Here is a 22,320-nt window from a genome sequence, read left to right as displayed (position 1 = left end):
GCTAGAGCAGGAGACAGCGTAGCAGCTGCTGCTGCTTCTTTGGGAGCCAAGGCACAGGCGGAGTCCTATGTGGATCCCTCCTCTGAACCGACCTCCCCTTCCTGATTCTGTCATTCTTACAATAATCAACCACCCTTCATTCATCGATGCATAATAATTCAACATCTACTAGGTACTGGTGATAATAGCAACAAACAAGACAGACAAAGGCCCCTGAGAGCAAAAAAGTCTACATTCCAAAGGGGACTGCCACCAATAAGCAAGAAGGCAAGTTCATTTCAGAATGTGGGAAATGTTAGGAAGAGGATAAACAGGGGATCCATAGGGTTATTGCTGTGTGTGTGGTGTATGTTTGTGAATTTTTTTCTACATGTCCTATTTCCCTCAATAGAAGTGGAGTTTAACTTTTAGTCATCTTCGTATTCCCAGTGACTAGTTCAGGGTCTGGCATGAATTCATTTATAATGAATATGAATGACAGAGAGTATGGTAAAAGAAATTGTAAGCTCCTGAATGGTAGGGACCTTGCTCTCATCTTTGTATTCCCAAAGTGAGAGGTGCTAAATAAATGTGCCAGTTGATTGATAAGAAAATAGCCTAGGAATTATTTACTGAGCACTTATTACACCCTGAACTCCTTAACAAGCATTCCTGTTTTTTATCCTTACAAAATTCACTTCAAGTGGGAGTTACTACCTCCATTTCATGGATGAATAAACCGAGAATCATGTCAAGGTTTTCATGGTCAAACAGCTGGTATGTGTCACAGCTGGAATGAGAATCCAGGTGTGTAGGACTGCCTAGTCATTCCTCAAAAAGTCATGGCTCATCGATTTGCTCTGGGGTTTGCTCTGATACGGGCTCTGCCCTACACCCTTTCAGTTCTATTTTACCTCTGTTGGGTTATGTCTGGCCCTCCCCCTGCAGCTCTGTGGACAAATAGCAAGTGACACTGGGTGGTCATTGGATGGTGTGAGCCAAACAGCAGGAGGGTTCTCTGTCAGTGGCTGACTGCAGTGCTCACCTGTCTGTCAAAGGCGTGATCACCAGGCGAGGTGTATTTCCCAGGTACTCATAGGAGTACAGAAACTGGGCATCACAGATGTTGGCAAAGCAGTGTTTGGCCTCGTCATCCCAGCGATGCCGCAGCTGGGACAGCCAGAGGAAAGCCTGGGCGTTGTCCACCTAGAGAGGGCATGGCAGAGGAGGTGGGTGAATCGCAGGGTGCAATAGGCAGCAGGTGGCCCCACGGCCACAGGATTCACAGGGCTCTGGATGACCTGGGTGTTGGGTGTTGTGTACCGGTCAGGAGAGCAGTATGCTGCCCACCACAGCACAGGAAGCATGAGCCGCTCAGATGACGCTGTTTTGCTCGGGTTTTAAAGGTACGAGCAGCCACCATGATCCTCTGCCAGTTCCCTGGCTGGTGCAGAGTTTGGAGCCCCTGTGTTTTAGCCATATGTGAGCTTCTCCCTAACCTCAATATTCACGGTGTAGGTGCCCAGAAGAGCGACACTCCTGAGAGTCTGGAACTCACCTTCTGAGCGATCATCTTGGCCACCACGTCCCGGGCATGGACATCGATGGTGCATATGGTCATGACCTTCTGCCGGTCCCCGCTGGAGAGCTGGCCGATCAGCATGGTGATGAGGGTTTTGAGCTGGGCCACTTGTTTCTTGTGATAGTCCTTCATGGCATTCTCATAGCCTTCCTCCAGCCTGGCAAATGCCATGCCCACCTCTGTGGTCCACCAGATCTGAGTGCAGGTCAGGGCCACCTGGGGCACCAAGAGTCACTTAGTAAAGCCATTACCAGGACTGTCTCCCAAACCAGCCCAGTCCCCACACAGCACGGGCTGAGAATGTCATTCTGTGGGGGACGGACACCCCTTCCCTCCCTCTTCCACCAGCACTGTCTCTTTGAGCACATGCCTCTAAGGGCTTGGAGGTGTGAAGTGGGCACAACACAAGTGGGGAAAGTGCTTTCTGCTCTTGGAAAACGTATCATTTGGTTGAGAGCAACCAAAGGCTCATGCTGGTCAATGCCAGTGGCTTTTAGAAATTGGTACACTGATCTTTCTGCTTTTGCTTCACAGGCCACAGCGTCTTTCCTGTGCTTGGGAGGATAACAAAGTGTTGACTGAACACCTCAACGATACTCAGTCTTTGCTCTGTTCTTCTGGAACCTCTCATGGTTGGAGTATTCTAGTTTAGTGAGCCATTGCTGATCACGTGTGGCATATTTTTTCTTGCCCGTAATACTTTCACTACATTTTTTTGTATCTCTTTAAAACTATAACTTTGAAAGGCCTACTCTTGAAGGTCAGGGCGAATTCCACTGAAATTCAACGTGGTCAATATGATTTGTAGTCTTCAGAGATTCAAAATAAATAAATGGAAAAAAAGCTATTTAAGTGCACATTTCTTTGCTGAGAAACTTAATAAGGAAAACGCATAATTTTGATTATCCATGGTGGAGATGCGGTACCACTTGGTTCGGGAGACACTGCTCTAGATGATGTCTGTCACAATAGCAGGAGGCAACACATTTTCCTGCCACAAAATGCTGATTCAAGTAAACAAGGAATCCTGGTGGGAATTATTCCCTTTGTGAAGTAGAGAATCCTGTTGTAGTAACGAGTACCATTCCCTAATTTATTAGTTTTTGCCTTTGGATTTAGACATATTGGTTTTTGTTAAAGAAGTTCCTCCTGCAGTGTGATCTTGTTGGGATGGTTTGAACGTGATGTGCCAATTATACTGTTAAAACAATACCTCTTCGTTCTGCAGCCCTGGCTTATTTCTCTTCTCTGTCTACACTCGCTGTCAACATTTTCCCATCTTTTTGTCACTTCTCAACCTCCTGCAGTGTGGTCTCTTCTCTACCACTCCACTGAAATGGCCTCACCAAGTCCATGGACGTACATTAGCCTCTTTATTTTGCTTGATCTCTTAGACATGTGTGGTGTGACTGACCTCTTACCCGCTATCAACACTCCCTCTTTTGGTTTCCATGACTACCATTCCTTGGTGTTCCTTCCATCAGAAAAGGTTGTTTCTCATTCTGCTCTACTGGCTTCTCCTTGCCTACTCAGTCTTTGAATGATGCTCAAGGGTTTGTTCTGCACCCTCATCTCAGTCTGCATATTTTCCAAGGGCAATCTTATCTACTCCTCGGCCTTCAATTACCACCAAATATCTGTAACCCCAAATAAACCAAACCAACACTAGTACTAGCCATTAACAGGGGAGGGAGGAGTGGTGGACTGCAGCCAGAGTCATTAAAAATAGCCTCATTAACTCTCCTCTTTCTCTTGTTACCCTCCTGAGAGCCCGGTGAAGGATTTAGATATATCCTGGAATCAGATGAGACTCCCAAACGTGGTCCACAAGCGCTGTCTTCTAGTTTCCTCTCCAGAACCCACCTGCCACCTCTTGCTCCCTCTTCCCCTAACTCCTGCTTCCACCACACTCAGGCCTCAAACACATTACACTCTCCCTTGCTTCTGAGCCTTCGCCTGTACTCTTACCCACGCTTCGTTGCTCTTTCCCTCCATCTTTCACGTGTTTCAAACCTCAGCTTAGGCATCATATCCTCAGGAGGGTGATCCCCAGACCCCACTAACCAGCTACAGGCTCCCAGAGGACCCTGAGCCTCCTTTATTGTCACACCAGGTCCCACTTGTAGGTGACTGACTTCCACGCCAGTCTGTAAGCCCCAGCAGGGCAGGGTTACATTGTCATGCCTCTGGCTGGTGTCTCCTGCACTCAGCAAACAGCTTGGCACATACAAAGTGGGCTGGCTCAGTGAGCTGAACTGTTTACGTTTTCTCCCTACTGTAGCCAATGGAGTAAAAATGGACGACCCTTAATTCTCCAAGGTAGGGGTTGGATTGCGTCACGGCTGACAGTTCTCCTGGTCCCACCTGCTGACCCCTTCCAGACCAGCCTCTCCTGACCCTGAAGCATGAGTGAGTCTGGCAGCCCCAGGAGGCTGATGGAGGTCATTGAGGAAGAGAGCAAGCAGAGGGTGGGGGCCCACAGAGGTCCCGCTTCGGAGAATACCTGAGCTGGATAGTCAAAGAGCCACTGCTCCCTCGGCTTCTCTTCATAGGCAGTTATGCCTTCTGTCATCTCGTGCCTCACGGTGGCCTTCATGTGAGCAAGCACATGGTTCAGCCATATTTCTACCTGGAAGAAGAACTCGGGGTTAGACGCTGGGTTCCTAAGATGTGCTCAGTGATACACTTCACTCAGCCTGAGGGAGTGAAGAAAATGAGCCCAGGCACGATGGACAACCCCAAACAGCCGCCAGAAGGCACAGGGAGCCAGTTCGTTTGTGTAACGCAGGATGGGGCTCAATTAACAACAGGGGGGATATGCCCACGTGAGCCCACTGGGTGGAGGAGTAGGTTCAGGGGATGTGGGGCTGCCGCCCAGAGTTCTCATGAGGAAATCTTAATCTGAGTTGAGCTGGGTGTAAATAAGTCAGTGGATTCTCATGACCTTGTCCACGCTGAGTATGGAGCCAAAGGCCAGGATTATATTTTCCAACTAAATGCTTTCTGGGTCTACAAAAAGAACAGCCAAGGTTTGAGTCAAACCCCAAGTTCCCTTTCATAAAACTGAGAATGTGTGACTATTTTCAAGTATGAGAATTGCTTTCCAAGATACACGTGGATGAAAGTGGAACTCTGAAAAGATCTTTTCTCCAGGTGTTACTCTGGACTGGATTAGAACCCCAGGGACAATGCTTTGTTGGATCATTTAGGATAGTGAACAAAGTAGCGCTTATCCTTTAGCGGTGATGGTGAAAGATGGAAGGAGGTTTAAGGAGAGAATGGTCTCATGTTTTGTGTTTCTTGAATTGTACCTGGGAGATTTGGAGGTGGTAGTTTCTGGAGAAGGGTGGTGGTGGGCTCTCCACAGGGTAGAGCTGTGAGAGGTGTATTGTACAGAGAAGTGATCGCTCAGGAATATGGTTGATTTCAGAGAGCGTTTTCTCCTGGGGAAGGTGTCAGTGTCCTACATTCCCCTGTGGGGTGCTCCAGGGCTTGTCATGCTAAAGTCTCCTGGTACTGCTAATCGTTTTAAAATCCTTCTCTCTTTGACTCCGGTAATTGTTTATGTGCATTTTATTCCTCTCTGCACAGGTCTTTGGTTAAGGAAGATATATGGATACTGACATGTGTCCTTCCCAGAGAGAGGAAAGCGGACACTGGAAGCTGCTCCAACATTGGTTCAAGTCAAGGGAACTGGCAGTCCCAGGGCACAGACAGCAGTTCCGGCCCAAGGTTACAAAGGCTGATGCCTGAATGCAGACACTTGAGAGAGAAAGGCATACGTTACCTGCCCACTGCAGTCACAGGGCTCGCTGAAGGCCACATACTCTTCTTCCTTGCTGTACATGCCAAGACTGATCTTGGTAGGTTTCTCACTGGCGTCCAGCTGGAACTGCATCTTGGCCATATTGTCAAAGAGTTTGGAAAGGTGGCGTTGAACCTATGAAGGAAACCATGCCAACAGAGTGGAGAGCATGTCCGGGAAGTTACTTATTAGTATTGCTTAGAGGGCTACCATGCGACAACCACTAGAGTGCTGGGTACAGAACATTTAGAAGGAAGCTAGGGAATGATGGGGATGTGAGAGTGGGAGCCAGCTGGATTGGATAAAAGGAACATAGATCTGGTGGGCATCACGCATTAATTAGCTACAAACGGATGAAGCCAAAAAAGTCTGATTAATTTCTGCTTGATCTACTGTAGATGGGAACAGATTGGAACAAAAAGTGACAGTTAATTCATAAGCCTTTTTCCTAAGAAAATACTACTGTGCTGCAAGGGATAGGCACAGGATACTCTGCAGAAGACTGCTAACATGCCCAAATCTGGAGGGTCAAGGGCAGTGGTGACAGTGGCCTGTGGAAGAAGTCACTCAGTTGTAGGAACCACTCTGGTGCAGCAGACCATCCTCGGGAGGGTCCAGAGCAGGGCCAGCATGCTCACACCAAGCAGAGAGCCTGGTTGTACTGGAGCTTCTTCCTAGCACAGCATCTCATGATACAGAGGCTTTTCACAGTGATGCCTTGGGCAGTAATTCTAGGAAGGATGCTAGACAGAGCCACATTGTGGTCCTGAGGTGAGAGGAACAGCAGGTGAAGAAGAAACAACAAACAGAAAGCTGCCCCCGGTAGAGTTTTTTGAAATACAAGGGCCTACTGGTACCCTGAGTTGTAACCCTTACATTTACAGCAATGAGCTCTCTAAGCTTATGAGATGAGAGGAAAAATTCTAAGAGTATTGAAGTAAACTGTGAAGGTACTGGAGGAGATCCCACCTACAGTGACTTGGGACAAATACTGTGATGGGATGGACTTTTCTTTATCCAAGAACAAGTAATGGATTAAAGCAACAACCACAACTAAGATGAGATCCGTGAAATTATCCCACAACTTAAAAGAAGGAGAAAGCTGGACTCAAGAGATACAGTAAGAGTGTATATATTAGAAGCTTTAATAAAGGAAACAGAAGTAGTGATGAAAAGTATCACCTTGTTTTGTTTTCAATTAAATGAAAGAAACATGAACTCTGTAAAATATGAGGTGGAAGATAAGAAGAATTGGTAGAGGTAGAAAAATAAAGAAACAAACAAAGGACACAGCACAGTTTATAACAATGTTAGCAATACATAAGGACCAAATAAACACACACAAGTTAAATATGGTGGATAAACTTGAGAAACTATGGAAGAATGCCAAGGAAGAGGACTAAGAGAGAAACATGTGTATGAATATATGCAAATATGTATGAATATATGAAGATGATAATCTCAACTTATGGAAATATGATGAATCTGAGAGAAAGAATTATCCACAAAACTGGAATAGAAATATTATGTGAAAGCATCCTGAAAGAAAACTTTTCCAAGATAGTGAAAGCCCCAGTTTTCAGAGAGGAAAAAAACCTCATCATGTGTTAGAAAAATTAACAAGTATCCAAACATACAGAAATTTTCAAAAATTAAAATTTAATTTAAATTTTGATCTCTACAGAGATCCAAATGGAAAGAAATTGGGCTACCTACAAAGGCTAGGCAGGCCAGAGATGACTTCTTTGTAACAGGAAACAGCAGAGCTATGTCTTCAGGGATTTGAATGGAAATTTCTGTGACTCACGACTTACAAATCCAACCATTCAATCACTCAGGTGTGAAAACTACAGAGTCACAGATATAAGAGGAATTGGGAATTATTCTGGCATGCTTCATCTTTTGGGGCAGGGCATAGGGAAGGGCTACTTAAAGATTTACTCAAACCATGTGAAAAATAAATAAAAATAAATATTTAAGAGTGATATACCATGTATAAAAGGTATAAAAGATCTGGCAATGATCTTTAAACCCTCCTATATAAGGATTAATGAAAATACAGTTATGAAACAGAATGCCAATGTAATAAATATTTCAACTCCACCATGTCTGGGCTACTTTGGAAACACTTCAACTAGAAAAAAAGAAGGGCTTTAACGATCAGTGATAACCTCTTTTTAGTACCTGTTTCTTACCAACAAACCAAAAACATCATTTCAATAAGAAAGGTAATGACAAAGAGAAAACTTAGGCATGGGTGTCATCTTTTGGCTCTGTTGGAGAAGCTCTCATCCATTGCTGGTGCTGATGCAAGACAATGTAACTCCTTTGTGGGGAAATATGGCAGGATCTAATAAGACCACATATGCATTCACCCTTTGACCCAGCAACATCACTTCTAGGGATTTACCTGAAAGATAGACCTCCAACAAGACAAAGCCTAAAATTATTTGTAATTGCAAAATAGTATAGACAACGTATGGCCAAACTATGGTATATTAGTCCATGGAGTATGAAACAGATAAAAAAAAAATGAGAGAGAGAACTTTGAATTGATACGGAGTGACATGGAATGATTTCAAGGATATATAACGATGAAAAAAAAAGCAAACTGCAAATAAGTATATAGAGCATGCTACCAGTTGTGTAAGAAAGGAGGGGAAATAAGAAAACGCACATGTACAAATGTAAATGCACATCTGCTTATTTTTGCAAAGATAAACATAGGAAAGATAAACCAGAAACTAGTGGAATTGGTTACCTACAGTGGGAGGAGGGGAGGTAGTGATGACCTGGAAGGAATGACACGTCTCACATATCTTTGTGCACAGCTTCTTAGAATTCTATGTATTCAAACAATTAAACCAACAAGGATGGGAAACCCCCAAAACAGAAAGCAAAAAGGAAGGAATGAACCCAACTATACTTCAAATGAGTAACAAAGTCACACTGAAGGTGGAAAAGAACTCATAAGTAACTCCTGATCACAGTTTTGACTTTATATCCTCAGTCTAAAGGAAAATAAGAGAACTACAAACAAGTCTTGAGCTCTTCTCTGGGAGAGAACAGAGGGAAGCTAAAAGATCATACAGTACAGACATCATCCTTCCTTCCTGTCCATCATTTTGAGACTCAGACTCTCTGTTCTCTAGCAGTGGTTCTCAAAGTGTGGTCCTCAGACCAGCAGCAACACTTGGGAAGAAATCCTTGGAAACGCAAATTCTCCAGCCCCAGCCAGACCTACGAGTCAGAGACTCTGGGGATGGGGTCTAGGAATCTGTATTTTAATAAGCCTTCTGGGTGATTCTGATGCACTTTCAAGTTGGAGAACCACTGCCTACAGCTCAAAATGCCAATAGTGTATCCATTAGGATACACACACACACACACACACACATATGTATGTATGTATATACTTTACTTCTTTTTTGTTTATTGACATATAGTTGACTTACAATATTGTATCAGTTTCAGATGTACAACATAGTGATTCCATATGTTTATGGATAATGTACCATACAAAGTTATTTTAATATTACTGACTATATTCCCTGTGTTGTACATTATACCCCTGTGACTTATTTATTCTGTAACTGGTATTTTGTACCTCTTCATCCTCTTCATCTATTTCACCCATCCCCCTACCCCCTCCCTCCTCTGGCAACCACTAGTTTGTCCCTTGTATCTGTGAGTCTGTTTTTATTTTGTTATATATTTGTTCATTTGTTTTGTTTTTTAGATTCCACATATACATAAAAACAGATGAATGGATAAAGAAGATGTGGTATACATCTACAATGTAATATTACTCAGCCATAAAGAAGAATGAAATCTTGCCATTTGCAAGAACATGGACGGACCTGGAGGGTATAATGCCATGTGAGATAAGTCAGACAGACAAAGAGAGGTACTTTAATATTTTAAAAAATTGTAACACAGTAGGCTTCTATTTTACATATGAGTCAGGTTTGTCACAAAGAAGTGATATACCCAAGACTAGATGGCTGATTAGTGGCTAGAATCAAGGGCTAGAACCCCAAATTTTGGGTTCCTCATATACACTCACATAAACCACCCCAATGTCCCATTAATACAACTCTCAATCTTATCTTTCCATGGAAATCTTAGCTATTACTTTTGACCACTATTTACTGCATCTCTCTTCAGAAGCACATCAAAGGCATTCTCTTTAAAGGCTTAGCCCCTTCCATTTTGCCATTCTCAAAGCTTCTCCAACTCTAGAGAGTAAAAGCCACTGACGGGACTCTGTGGTAAACTGCACAAAGGTTTTGGCAAGGTGAGATTTCTGATGTGTGAACTGCTGATTTTCGACAGAGAACTCTATGCTGGAAATGAAGTGATACATTACTCTCTTTTCACTATTTCCAAGGAGGATTAAGAAAAGGATATATAAGATCAAGATCCATTTCATATGGGAACAGAGTCAAGGATGGACACTCGAATTAAATAAACAAATCAAGCCTAAAGTTTGGGAACTCCGGTCTGGAGGAGCAGCTGCAAGGCCTTTTCACATGGCTCCCTACGAGCAAGTGAAACTAGACTAAGTGCAAAGGAATAAAAGGACATCAGAGAGTCCAGGAGTCTACGTGACCTGGTGGGACCCCTCGCCCAGGATCTCCCTTGCCTTGCTTATGCCTGACTGTGTGGCTGACAGGGTCTGGTGCTCCGGCCAGGTGTCAGGCCTGAGCCTCTGAGGTGGGAGAGCCGAGTTCAGGACATTGGACCACCAGAGACCTCCCAGCCCCATGTAATATCAATTGGCGAGAGCTCTCTCAGAGATCTCCATCTCAACACTAAGACCCAGCTCCACTCAATGACCAGCAAGCTCCAGTGCTGGACACCCCATGCCAAACAACTAGCAAGACAGGAACACAACCCCACCCATTAGCAGAGAGGCTGCCTAAAATCATACTAAGTTCACAGACACTCCAAAACACACCACCGGATGCGGTCCTGCCCACCAGAAAGACAAGATACAGCCTCATCCACCAGAACACAGGCACCAGTCCCCTCTACCAGGAATCCTACACAACCCACAGAACCAACCTTAGGCACTGGGGGCAGACACCAAAGACAACGGGAACTATGAACCTGTAGCCTGCAAAAGGAGACCCCAAACACAGTAAGTTAAGCAAAATGAGAAGACAGAGAAATACGCAGCAGATGAAGGAGCAAGATAAAAACCCACCAGACCAAACAAATGAAGAGGAAATAGGCAGTCTAGCTGAAAAAGAATTCAGAGTAACGATAGTAAAGATGATCCAAAATCTTGGAAATAGAATGGAGAAAATACAAGAAACGTTTAACAAGGACCTAGAAGAACTAAAGAGCAAACAAACAATGATGAACAACATAATAAGTGAAATTAAAAATTCTCTAGAAGGAATCAATAGCAGAATAACTGAGGCAGAAGAGTGACTAAGTGACCTGGAAGATAAAATAGTGGAAATAACTACCACAGAGCAGAATAAAGAAAAAAGAATGAAAAGAATTGAGGACAGTCTCATAGACCTCTGGGACAACATTAAACTCACCAACATTCGAATTATAGGGGTCCCAGAAGAAGAAGAGAAAAAGAAAGGGTCTGAGAAAATATTTGAAGAGATTATAGTTGAAAACTTCCCTAATATGGGAAAGGAAATAGTCAATCAAGTCCAGGAAGCACAGAGAGTCCCATACTGGATAAATCCAAGAAGAAACATGCCAAGACACATATTAATCAAACTATCAAAAATTAAATACAAAGAAAAAGTATTAAAAACAGCAAGGGAAAAGCAACAAATAACATACAAGGGAATCCCCATAAGGTTAACAGCTGATCTTTCAGCAGAAACTCTGCAAGCCAGAAGGGAGTGGCAGGACATATTTCAAGTGATGAAAGAGAAAAACCTACAACCAAGATCGCTCTACCCAGCAAGGATCTCATTCAGGTTCGACGGAGAAATGAAAACCTTTACAGACAAGCAGAAGCTAAGAGAATTCAGCACCACAAAACCAGCTTTACAAAAAATGCTAAAGGAACTTCTCTGGCAGGAAACACAAGACAAGGAAAAGATCTACAATAACAAACCCAAAACAATTAAGAAAATGGTAATAGGAACATACATATCAATAATTATCTTAAATGTAAATGGATTAAATGCTCCAACCAAAAGACATACACTTGCTGAATGGATACAAAAACAAGACCTGTATATATGCTGTCTACAAGAGACCCACTTCAGATCTAGGGACACATACAGACTGAAAGTGAGGGGATGGAAAAAGATATTCCATTAAAATGGAAATCAAAAGAAAGCTGGAGTAGCAATTCTCACATCAGACACAATGACTTTAAAATAAAGACTATTACAAGAGACAAAGAAGGACACTACATAATGATCACGGGATCAATCCAAGAAGAAGATATAACAATAGTAAATATTTATGCATCCAACATAGGAGCACCTCAATACATAAGGCAAATGCTAACAGCCATAAAAGGGGAAATCGACAGTAACACAATAATAGTAGGGGACTTTAACACCCCACTTTCACAAATGGACAGATCATCCAAAATGAAAATAAATAAGGAAACACAAGCTTTAAATGATACATTAAACAAGATGGACTTAATTGATATTCATAGGAAATCCCATTCCAAAACAAAGAATACACTTTCTTCTCAAGTGCTCATGGAACATTCTCCAGGATAGATCATATCTTGGGTCACAAATCAAGTCTTGGTAAATTTAAGAAAATTGAAATCGTATCAAGTATCTTCTCCGACCACAACACTATGAGACTGATAGCAATTACAGGGAAAAAACTGTAAAAAATACAAACACATGGAGGCTAAACAATACGCTACTAAATAACCAAGAGATCACTGAAGAAATCAAAGAGGAAATCAAAAAATACCTAGAACGAAATGACAATGAAAACACGACAACCCAACACCTATGGGATGCAGCAAAAGCAGTTCTAAGAGGGAAGTTTATAGCAATACAAGCCTACCTCAAGAAACAAGAGAAATCTCAAATAAACAACCTAACCTTAGACCTAAAGCAATTAGAGAAAGAAGAACAAAAAGACCCCAAAGTTAGCAGAAGGAAAGAAATCATAAAGATCAGATCAGAAATAAATGAAAAAGAAATGAAGGAAATGATAGCAAAGATCAATAAACCTAAAAGCTGGTTCTTTGAGAAGATAAAAAAAATTGATAAACCATTAGCCAGACTCATCAAGAAGAAAAGGGAGAAGACTCAAATCAACAGAATTAGAAATGAAAAAGGAGAAGTAACAACTGACTCTGCAGAAATACAAAGGATCATGAGACATTACTACAAACAACTATATACTAATAAAATGGACAACCTGGAAGAAATGGACAAATTCTTAGAAAAGCACAACATTCTGAGACTGAACCAGGAAGACATAGAAAATATAAACAGACCAATCACAAGCACTGAAATTGAAACTGTGATTAAAAATCTTCCAACAAACAAAAGCCCAGGACCAGATGGCTTCACAGGCAAATTCTATCAAACATTTAGAGAACAGCTAACATCTATCCTTCTCAAACTCTTCCAAAATATAGCAGAGGGAGGAACACTCCCAAACCCATTCTATGAGGCCACCATCACCCTGATACCAAAACCAGACACAGATGTTACAGAAAAAGAAAACTATAGGCCAATATCACTGATGAACATAGACGCAAAAATCCTCAGCAAAATACTAGCAAACAGAATCCAGCAGCTCATTAAAAGGATCATACACCATGATCAAGTGGGGTTTATCCCAGGAATGCAAGGATTCTTCAATAAACGCAAATCAATCAATGTAATACACCATATTAACAAATTGAAGGATAAAAACCAAATGATCATCTCAATAGATGCAGAAGAAGCTTTTGACAAAATTCAACACCCATTTATGATAAAAACACTCCAGAAAATAGGCATACAGGGAACCTACCTCAACATAATAAAGGCCATATATGACAAATCCACAGCCAACATCATTCTCAATGGTGAAAAACGGAAACCATTTCCTCTAAGATCAGGAACAAGAAAAGGCTGTCCACTCTCACCACTATTATTCAACATAGTTTTGGAAGTTTTAGCCACAGCAATCAGAGAAGAAAAAGAAAGAAAAGGAATCCAAATCAGAAAAGAAGAAGTAAAATTGTCACTGTTTGCAGATGACATGATACTATACATAGAGAATCCTAAAGATGCTACCAGAAAACTACTAGAGCTTATCAATGAATTTGGTAGAGTAGCAGGATACAAAATTAATGCACAGAAATCTCTTGCACTCCTATACACTAATGATTAAATATCTGGAACAGAAATTAAGAAAACACTCCCATTTACCATTGCAACAAAAAGAATAAAATACCTAGGAATAAACCTACCTAAGGAGACAAAAAACCTGTATGCAGAAAACTATAAGACACTGATGAAAGAAATTAAAATGATACAAACAGATGGAGAGATAGACCATGTTCTTGGATTGGAAGAATCAACATTGTGAAAATGACTATACTACCCAAAGCAATCTACAGATTCAATGCAATCCCTATCAAATTACCAATGGCATTTTTCACAGAACTAGAACAAAAAATTTCACAATCTGTATGGAAACACAAAAGACCCCGAATACCCAAAGCAATCTTGAGAAAGAAAAATGGAGCTGGAGGAATCAGGCTCTCTGACTTCAGACTATACTACAAAGCTACAGTAATCAAGACAGTATGGTAGTGGCACAAAAACAGAAATATAGATCAATGGAACAGGATAGCAAGCCCAGAGTTAAACCCACGCACATATGGTCACCTTATCTTTGATAAAGGAGGCAAGGATATACAATGGAGAAAAGACAGCCTCTTCAATAAGTGGTGCTGGGAAAACTGGACAGCTACATGTAAAAGAATGAAATTAGAACACTCCCTGACACCATACACAAAAATAAACTCAAAATGGATTAAAAACCTAAATGTAAGGCCAGACACCATAAAACCCTTAGAGGAAAACATAGGCAGAACACTCTATGACATAAATCACAGCAAGATCCTTTTTGACCCAACTCCTAGAGAAAGGGAAATAAAAACAAAAATAAACAAATGGGACCTAGTGAAACTTAAAAGCTTTTGCACAGCTATGGAAACCATAAACAAGACGAAAAGACAACCTTCAGAATGGTAGAAACTATTTGCCAATGAAGCAACTGACAAAGGATTAATCTCCAAAATATATAAGCAGCTCATGCAGCTCAATACCAAAAAAACAACCCAATCCAAAAATGGGCAGAAGACCTAAATAGACATCTCTCCAAAAAAGATATACAGATTGCCAATAAACACATGAAAGGATGCTCAGTATCACTAATCATTAGAGAAATGCAAATCAAAACTACAATGAGGTATCACCTCACACCAGTCAGAATGGTCATCATCAAAAAATCTACGAACAATAAATGTTGGAGAGGGTGTGGAGAAAAGGGAACCCTCTTGCACTGTTGGTGGGAATGTAAATTGATACAGCCACTATGGAGAACAGTATGGAGCTTCCTTAAAAAACTAAAAATAGAACTACTATATGACTCAGCAATCCCACTACTGGACGTATACCCTGAGAAAACCATAATTCAAAAAGAGCCATGTACCACAATGTTCATTGCAGCACTATTTACAATAGCCAGGACATGGAAGCAACCTAAGTGTCCATCGACAGATGAATGGATAAAGAAGATGTGGCACATATATACAATGGAATATTACTCAGCCATAAAAAGAAACAAAACTGAGTTATTTGTAGTGAGGTGGATGGACCTAGAGTCTGTCATACAGAGTGAAGTAAGTCAGAAAGAGAAAAACAAATATCGTATATTAACGCATATATGTGGAATCTAAAAAAAAAAAAAAAAAGTTCTGAAGAACCTAGGGGCAGGACAGGAATAAAGACGCAGATGTAGAGAATGGACTTGAGTACACAGGGAGGTGGAATGGTAAGCTGGGATGAAGTGAGAGAGCGGCATGGACATATATACACTACCAAATGTAAAATAGATAGCTAGTGGGAAGCAGCTACATAACACAGGGAGATCAGCTCGGTGATTTGTGACCACCTAGAGGGGTGGGATAGGGAGGGTGGGAGGGAGACACAAGAGGGAGGGGATATGGGGATATATGTATATGTATAGCTGATTCACTTGGTTATACAGCAGCAACTAACACAACAATGTAAAGCAATTATACTCCAATAAAGCTGTTAAAAAAAAAAAAAGTCACTGATGGGCTGAGGGGCGGGCATCCTGAGAAGCAGTAATGGTGGAAATGAAGAAAGCTCTGAGGTTAGGGATGATGAGGATGGCAACACAGGTCTGAAATACACACACTGCCTAAGGGGGCGTGACGGGGAACCTGAAACTCTCCTGCTGGAGCATCTTGGTCCTTCTGAATGTTTCTACAGGTACTTCCCCAGCTTACCTGTTGCGGGGCTGTGCTGTTGGAAAGGATGTCTAACAGGTCAGAAGAGGAGAGAAAGTAAAACCTAGGGAAGGCAAGCCTTTTGGTGTCCAGGTACCCTGCCAGGGCCTTCTCACACAGGTACAGTCTGCGGGCACAAAGAATTTCCTAATTAGGTTTGCCTAGATCCATAGGCACATAGATGTTACCTAAATGAAAACCAGTGCGACCTATGGATTACACGCAGAAATCATGTATGCATGGAACATGTATGGATATTTGCAAACATCACAATAAACACCTCTATTAACGCCCCGTATTACCCGACCACACAGGCAAATCAAGGTACACAATCAGACATACTCTCTCACTCGGGCAGTTAAATAAGGTAAGGATCTCAGAGACAGAGCGGGGAAAGGAAACACATTACAAAAGGGGCTGCAAACCGACCATCACCTGCTCTGAATATCTTCCAACTTTTCATAAAGACCTGATTTGTTGGTGGCTTCCACTACGTTTGGAGTTTTCTGAGCATCATAAGCTAACTCTTTAAAGTCAGTGTCGATGCCTTCAAATCTTTTAGAATCCTGCAAATAAAAATGTGGAAAAAAATTAACTACCACCCCCCTCGATTTCAAGAAGCTACCTTCATGTACTAAGTCTGCTTTTGAAACTGCTCCTAGTTGTCTAATACAGAGATTAGTCTCAAAGGAGGAAATGCCTTTAGCTTGAAACAGTGGTTCGCAAACATTTTGGTCTTGAAGTCCCTTTATGTTTGTAAAAATTACTGAGGAGTGGAAAGAGCTATTGTTTATGTAGGTAATATTATATCTATCCATGTATATTCTATATTAGAAGCTAAAGTTGAGAAATTTTTAAAAATATTTATCAATTCATTTAAAAAATAACAATAATAAGCCCATTATGTTAATAACATATTTTTATCCAAAATAATTATATTCTCCTAAACAATATAACTTAGAGAAAAAGTGGCATCACTTCACGTTTTTTTTGGCAAATATGTTTAATGTCTAACTTAGAAGATGGCCAGATTCTCTTCTCTGCTTCTACATTCAGTCTGTTGTGATATCACATCATGTAGCCTCTGGAAAACTCCATTGTACGCTCATGGAAGAATGAGTTAAAAAGGCAAATACCATCAGTATTATTATAAAGATAATTTTGACCTTGAGGATCCCCTGGAAAGGTCTCAGGGACCACCCCCAGGGGTCACCAGACCACACTTTGAGAACTGTTGGCATAAAATACATAATTCCTAAGTCAGGGAGATGGTGGATCCAATGTTCTTTCTGGGTCCAAGCAAAAGTTTATATAACCAAAGTGTTTCCACAGCAAATGTGCTACTATGATGTCAAAGTTAATTAGATATTATCATTCCCCCCAAACGCACACACCCTCACAGTGTTGCTGAAATAACTGAGACAATAATAAATGCAAAGCACTTTAGGCCAACACCTGGCACCTGATGAGAGCTTGTGTGGCTATTATTACATAACAACAATCATAATGGCATTGCTGTGTGCGCTACTTTAACTTCTTGAAGTAGGGACTAGTATTAGTCCCAATTTACAGATGAGAAAACCAAGACACTGAGAGCTTAAGTAACTTCCCTAAGGTCCTGCAACTCAAACCCGGGCCACCAGCTCCAGTCTGCTGGGACCTCTGTGATCTGGGCCTCTCTCCCAAGAAGATTTAAAAATAAGAGGGTGAGGTGAAGTAAATTATGATTCCTCAGTGAGATATCTTATGACAATTAAAAATGAAAAAGTATCAAGGTTATAGAAGTATCGGAAATACTGACATAAATGTTCAAATGAAAAGAGCCGAATAGAAAATTGTAATTACACTGAGAGCAGTTGTGTAAAAACATGTATATATGTGAAAAAAAGTTGGGAAATATTCATAATGAATGAAAATATTTACTAGGTAGGGTGTAAGATGATGACTGATTTATTACATTTCAGAGTTGTCTTTGTTACCATATTGTTAATACAAAGAAAATAAATGTATTTATATGTTTTACACACAAACCTGAGAAGTTAATGATATGAATTCTTTATTATGTTGAATTGAAAGTTCTCAAATGTCTCCTTCAAAATGTGTACAAAAGTCTCCACCTACACCCCCTTCTCATTAAACCTGCCCTTCTTCAATCATTAGCGTTGGAGATGAATAAAATCTGGCTTATTCAATTTTGCTTAATGACAATAGCTATAGCAGGATTATTTTCTGTTATTTTTCATTGCAAATGTACAATCTTTAATGTGCATTATTACACTAAATATGCATTTGTGGGATGAGCTGGAAAAATATCATGTTTTGATGGAATGTGCTTTAACTCTGAAACAAGGTCTGGACAACATATGACATTTTGGAATCAAACTAATTTGTAAGCACAGAACTCGCTGTGCTGCTGTGCTGAGGGACACAGAAGAAGTCTGGAAAATCTCTTTTTAAATGAATTAGAGTCCACTGGGTGGGGGGAAGTACATTAATGCACATTAATTAGGACAAATTACAAGGGGCAAGCAACTACAGGAAAGGTAGTAATGAGAAGAATGCATATTTAGCGAAATTCCTCATTTAGTATTTAGCTGAAGACTGGTATTTAGCCTGCTGGCACAGGCCCGAGTTCTACAGAACAGCTTGCTGCAGAGGAGCTTGAGTTTGCCTGGAAATGATGCTCACTTCCAGTCGATACCTGCACTGTAATTACGTGTGGAGCACCCCAAGAGCAGCTCATATTTTTGACCTCCTTTCTCCTGTACACTTTTTTTGGTTTTGGTTTTAAAACCAGGTTCTCCTTTCTTTTTCCTACACATTAGGAACAAACTCGCTGGCATACATTTCACTTTCTCTCTTTTCCTCTGCCTGACTTTTGGTGGCTTGGAAGGTCAATGTTTACTGGAGGTGCCCCTGGGTGAAGCCAAGGCAGGGAGGCAGAGAAGGAAAGGTCTAGAGGATGCAGGAACTGGGGGATCATCCCTTGACTCAGGGATGGGAACAGAGGGAGCAGGTACCTGGGGCAGCTGAGCCCGGATATCTTCAGATCCGATGAATATACTTTCTAGATGAGACCATGTGCGCTGCACGTCAAACCAGAGGGAGATGACGGCGTCAGCAGTGGACAGCTTCTTCTGCCAGCCAGATACTTCCTCCAGGAAGAAGGCAATGTACCTGGACATCATCAGGTTCTGAAGCTGGACTTGGTTATCCTCCAGAACCTCGATGAGGTCCTCATCGGACCGCAGCAGAGGCACGTAGGTCTGCGGGTGGGGCTCGTACTGGAATTCCATGCGGACCCAGGTGGTCTGCAGCTCCTTCAAGACCTTCTCCATGCCCATCTCTTTCACAGCTCTGTCTACGATGCCCCGGACCTCGTCCTCAAAGTGGTGGAGCTGAAGCTGCAGGAGGTGTGCCAGGGTGGTGCCCTCGTCCATGGTGAAGGTCACGCCCGTGGCCTGCATCAGCTGCCTCCAGTGCCGCTCCCGCATGGCCGGGTTCTGCAGTTCGGCCACAGCCCTCAGGGAGGTCAGGGTGTTCAAAACAGTGCTTTCCAGGCCTGTGAAGGCATCCCAGGACCTGACCTCCTTGTCGAGGTTCCGGATGTGCCTGGCAAACCATTTGCACTCCAAGTCCATGGCCTCCACGTTGATATCCATCCACGTGGTGGTCTCCCAGGCATGGATACTGGAGGTCACCATCCCAATTGTGTCCCAGAGCTCCTTCAGCTGGCATGCCTCCTTCCTGCACTGCCTCAGTTGCTTATAGTCAGGGATGGTGACCTCAAACAAGCTAGCAGACGCAGAAATGGAGGCCATGGTGGATTCCATCTGCTGGATCTCCACGTGCCTGGCATCCAGCATCTGATGAGGGTCAGTGCTATCAAACCTACAAAACACAATGTTGTCCCTTTATAAGTAGAGCACACAAGAGTCGTCTCCTAGAATCACCAGAGTAATGCCAGCTCGAATCCTCAAATCCTTGGTATTTTAGCAAAGGGCAGGGACTGTCACCAAAGCCTGGAAAGAAGAGACATCCAGGGTAGGCTGGAGCGGGACGAGCATAGCCAGTTGGCGATTCAAGAGGAACACCATGTCTGGGTCTGTTCTTCAGTCTGAGAGGGTAATAAAAATACTCCCCAACTCCCCCACCCAGGTGCAGTGCGAAACACCCCTTTGTTCAAGCCCCCTTTAGACTCTGCTTCCACTTGCTGGCGTCCAGCCCACTTGACACAAAAGAGCATTGTCCTGTTACTGCAGAGGCTGTACAGGCAAAGCTCCCGCCAGGAGCTACTTGAGGTGGGTGGTCTGTAAGAGACAGAGGCCAACCCTGACCTACTCTGGCATTGCTCCCTCTAAGGGCAGTGGCTCTCAGTCTTGGCTGCCTGTTAGAGCCTCCTGGAAGCTTTAAATGACCTCCATGCCCAGGCTGCTCCCTGGTCTCCTTCAATCAGAATCCTTGGGGGCGGGACCCAGGCAACAGCATTTTCCAAACTCCCCAGGTGATTCTGATGTGCCAGGTTGGCGTCCTTCTCTGTGGTGAGGCCCTTGCTAATGGCCTGCATCACCTTCAGGGAACAGGGTCTCCAGATGTGAGAACCACTGCTAGGGACTTGGCAGTGTGAGCACAAAGCCCTCACCGCGGGCCTGCACTGCTTGGCTTTCCGGCGCTGCATGCCTCCTGTCAGGCTCCGCGTCCCCTAAGTACCTCCTTCAAGCTGCCCCTGATCTCCTCCTGCGTCCTGCGGCAGCCTCTGGCTCTGTGCTGGACTCGTGTAAGCACTACATCACGCTTTACAGTTCGAGTTCACGTTTCCTCCTCCTCTTCTTCCCAGTGGGTCCTCACGGCCCCCACTGCTCCTCCTGGTCCTCACGGCCGTGAACTTCCTTTACCCTGCGGCCCCTCCAACCTGCATTCCCGGCAGAGCCTCTCCTCCAACGTAAGAACTGCACGTGCACAGGGACCCACATGGGTCAGGAGCACCCAGAACAATGTTCAAGGAGCCTCTCATTTTCCTCCCCCAGCCTCCCTTTATCCTTTCTTCCCATCACCAGTCTCAGATCTTCTTGTTTCTGTGTGCATGGAAGGCTAGATAGCAGGGATACCATGACTTAAGTGTGAATACCATCTTTCTCTAAAATCAGAATAGGGTATCACGGGTTCCAACATAAAGGGAAAGTTGAGAGGAAAGGAGTGATTAGAGAATTGGCCATTTCCTCTGATCCCGTGTGTGTGTGTGTGTGTGTGTGTGTGTGTGCGTGTGTGTGTGTGTTGGTTGGTGGGGTACAGAGGGGAGGGGAAAAAGGAAGAGGATGACATACAAACTCCTTTTCTTAAACTGTCTCTCCTCTCAGTTGTCTCTGGAAATACTTGACTTGACGGATGGAAAGTAATCCTAATTAAAGTCATTTACCTGAACTGCTTGCCACTTAAGCCTAATTACCATGCAACACAATAACAGTTATGCATATCATTAAATTAGTGTCAGATTAACTCTGATGCTTGCTATGTTTGATTCCCACTTGTTCCATCTAAATAGTTTTGGCTCATGTGCCCTGATTGTGTATTTTCATCTTAAGAGAATGAGACTGAATATCACCGTGTGTCTTCACTGTTGTCCAGTCCCCAAGTGTTTCAGAATGGGTTGGAGTTCTCAGAGTTGAAGAGGGCCCTCTGTCTACATAGGAAAGTAGCTTTCTCTTCTATGAGAGCAGTAGAGAAAGAACTAGAAGGAAAGAAATGTAACATCCTCGTGGCAAGTGGGTCAGCAGGAAAGATTACCAAGCATGAAGGTTCCTTCTGCATATTCTCTCCAAAGACTAATTGTTGGAGTGTGTAGTGTGTTGGTTCTACTTTTTATCTTTATTAGAGTGAACTTGGAAAGTGAATTTAGCTTCTTGGTGTTAGTATAAATCAGACAAATTCTAAAAGCCCACATTCTGTTTAATTTATTAATGGAATAAAATTCAGGCATATTCGATAGGACAGGTGCTATCAGAGTGTTGGGGGCTGTGGACACAGAAGACAATGATCTTCCTAAGTCTTCTTTCCTCAGTGCACATGAACATCCTTGAATCAATACTGGTTCCTCAAATATTTGTAGGAGGTGATCATCTGTCAAACCTATTCCAAACTTCATCTGCCCCGTGGCATAATTTTTGTTTATGGTTTAAATCTGTGGGCTTTCATTTCCTGTAGCTGAGCACACATAAAAGTTAATTTGACCTAAGTAGTGAAAGGAACCTCTAGACAGGGGAGCAAGTAACCCTCTTCCTGTTTCAAAGCTCTAGTGCAAACTGTCAGGATATTCACAGATCTGATTAATGTGCCTAATAAACTTGAAGCAGTTCTCCAAAGCCTGGGGGAACAATACAGTGTGAGAACAAGAAAGTAATAGGAGGGGAAAGGGTGTAGTTAGTCTTTGAAATTGAAATAATAATGTAAAAGTATTTTAAT

General features: G+C 42.6%; 1 protein-coding gene across 1 annotated transcript in view; it reads right to left on the bottom strand.

The window, feature by feature from the left end:
• The window catches only part of DNAH9 (dynein axonemal heavy chain 9), a 303,415-nt gene that overhangs the window by 205,201 nt on the left and 75,894 nt on the right, over nt 1-22,320 (bottom strand). The window contains exons 20-26 of the mRNA XM_036836769.1: nt 18,882-19,752; nt 16,297-16,427; nt 15,862-15,988; nt 5,349-5,501; nt 4,065-4,190; nt 1,538-1,777; nt 1,025-1,185 (exon numbers count right to left, since the gene is read on the bottom strand). Of these exons, the coding sequence (XP_036692664.1) occupies nt 1,025-1,185; nt 1,538-1,777; nt 4,065-4,190; nt 5,349-5,501; nt 15,862-15,988; nt 16,297-16,427; nt 18,882-19,752 (1,809 nt within the window). The remainder of the gene's footprint in view (nt 1-1,024; nt 1,186-1,537; nt 1,778-4,064; nt 4,191-5,348; nt 5,502-15,861; nt 15,989-16,296; nt 16,428-18,881; nt 19,753-22,320) is intronic.

Source organism: Balaenoptera musculus, chromosome 20 (genome assembly GCF_009873245.2).
Source record: "Balaenoptera musculus isolate JJ_BM4_2016_0621 chromosome 20, mBalMus1.pri.v3, whole genome shotgun sequence".
In the NCBI taxonomy this organism is placed as follows: domain Eukaryota; kingdom Metazoa; phylum Chordata; class Mammalia; order Artiodactyla; family Balaenopteridae; genus Balaenoptera; species Balaenoptera musculus.
The sequence above is the reverse complement of the archived record's forward strand: the minus strand, read 5'-3'. Positions and strand labels throughout refer to the sequence as shown.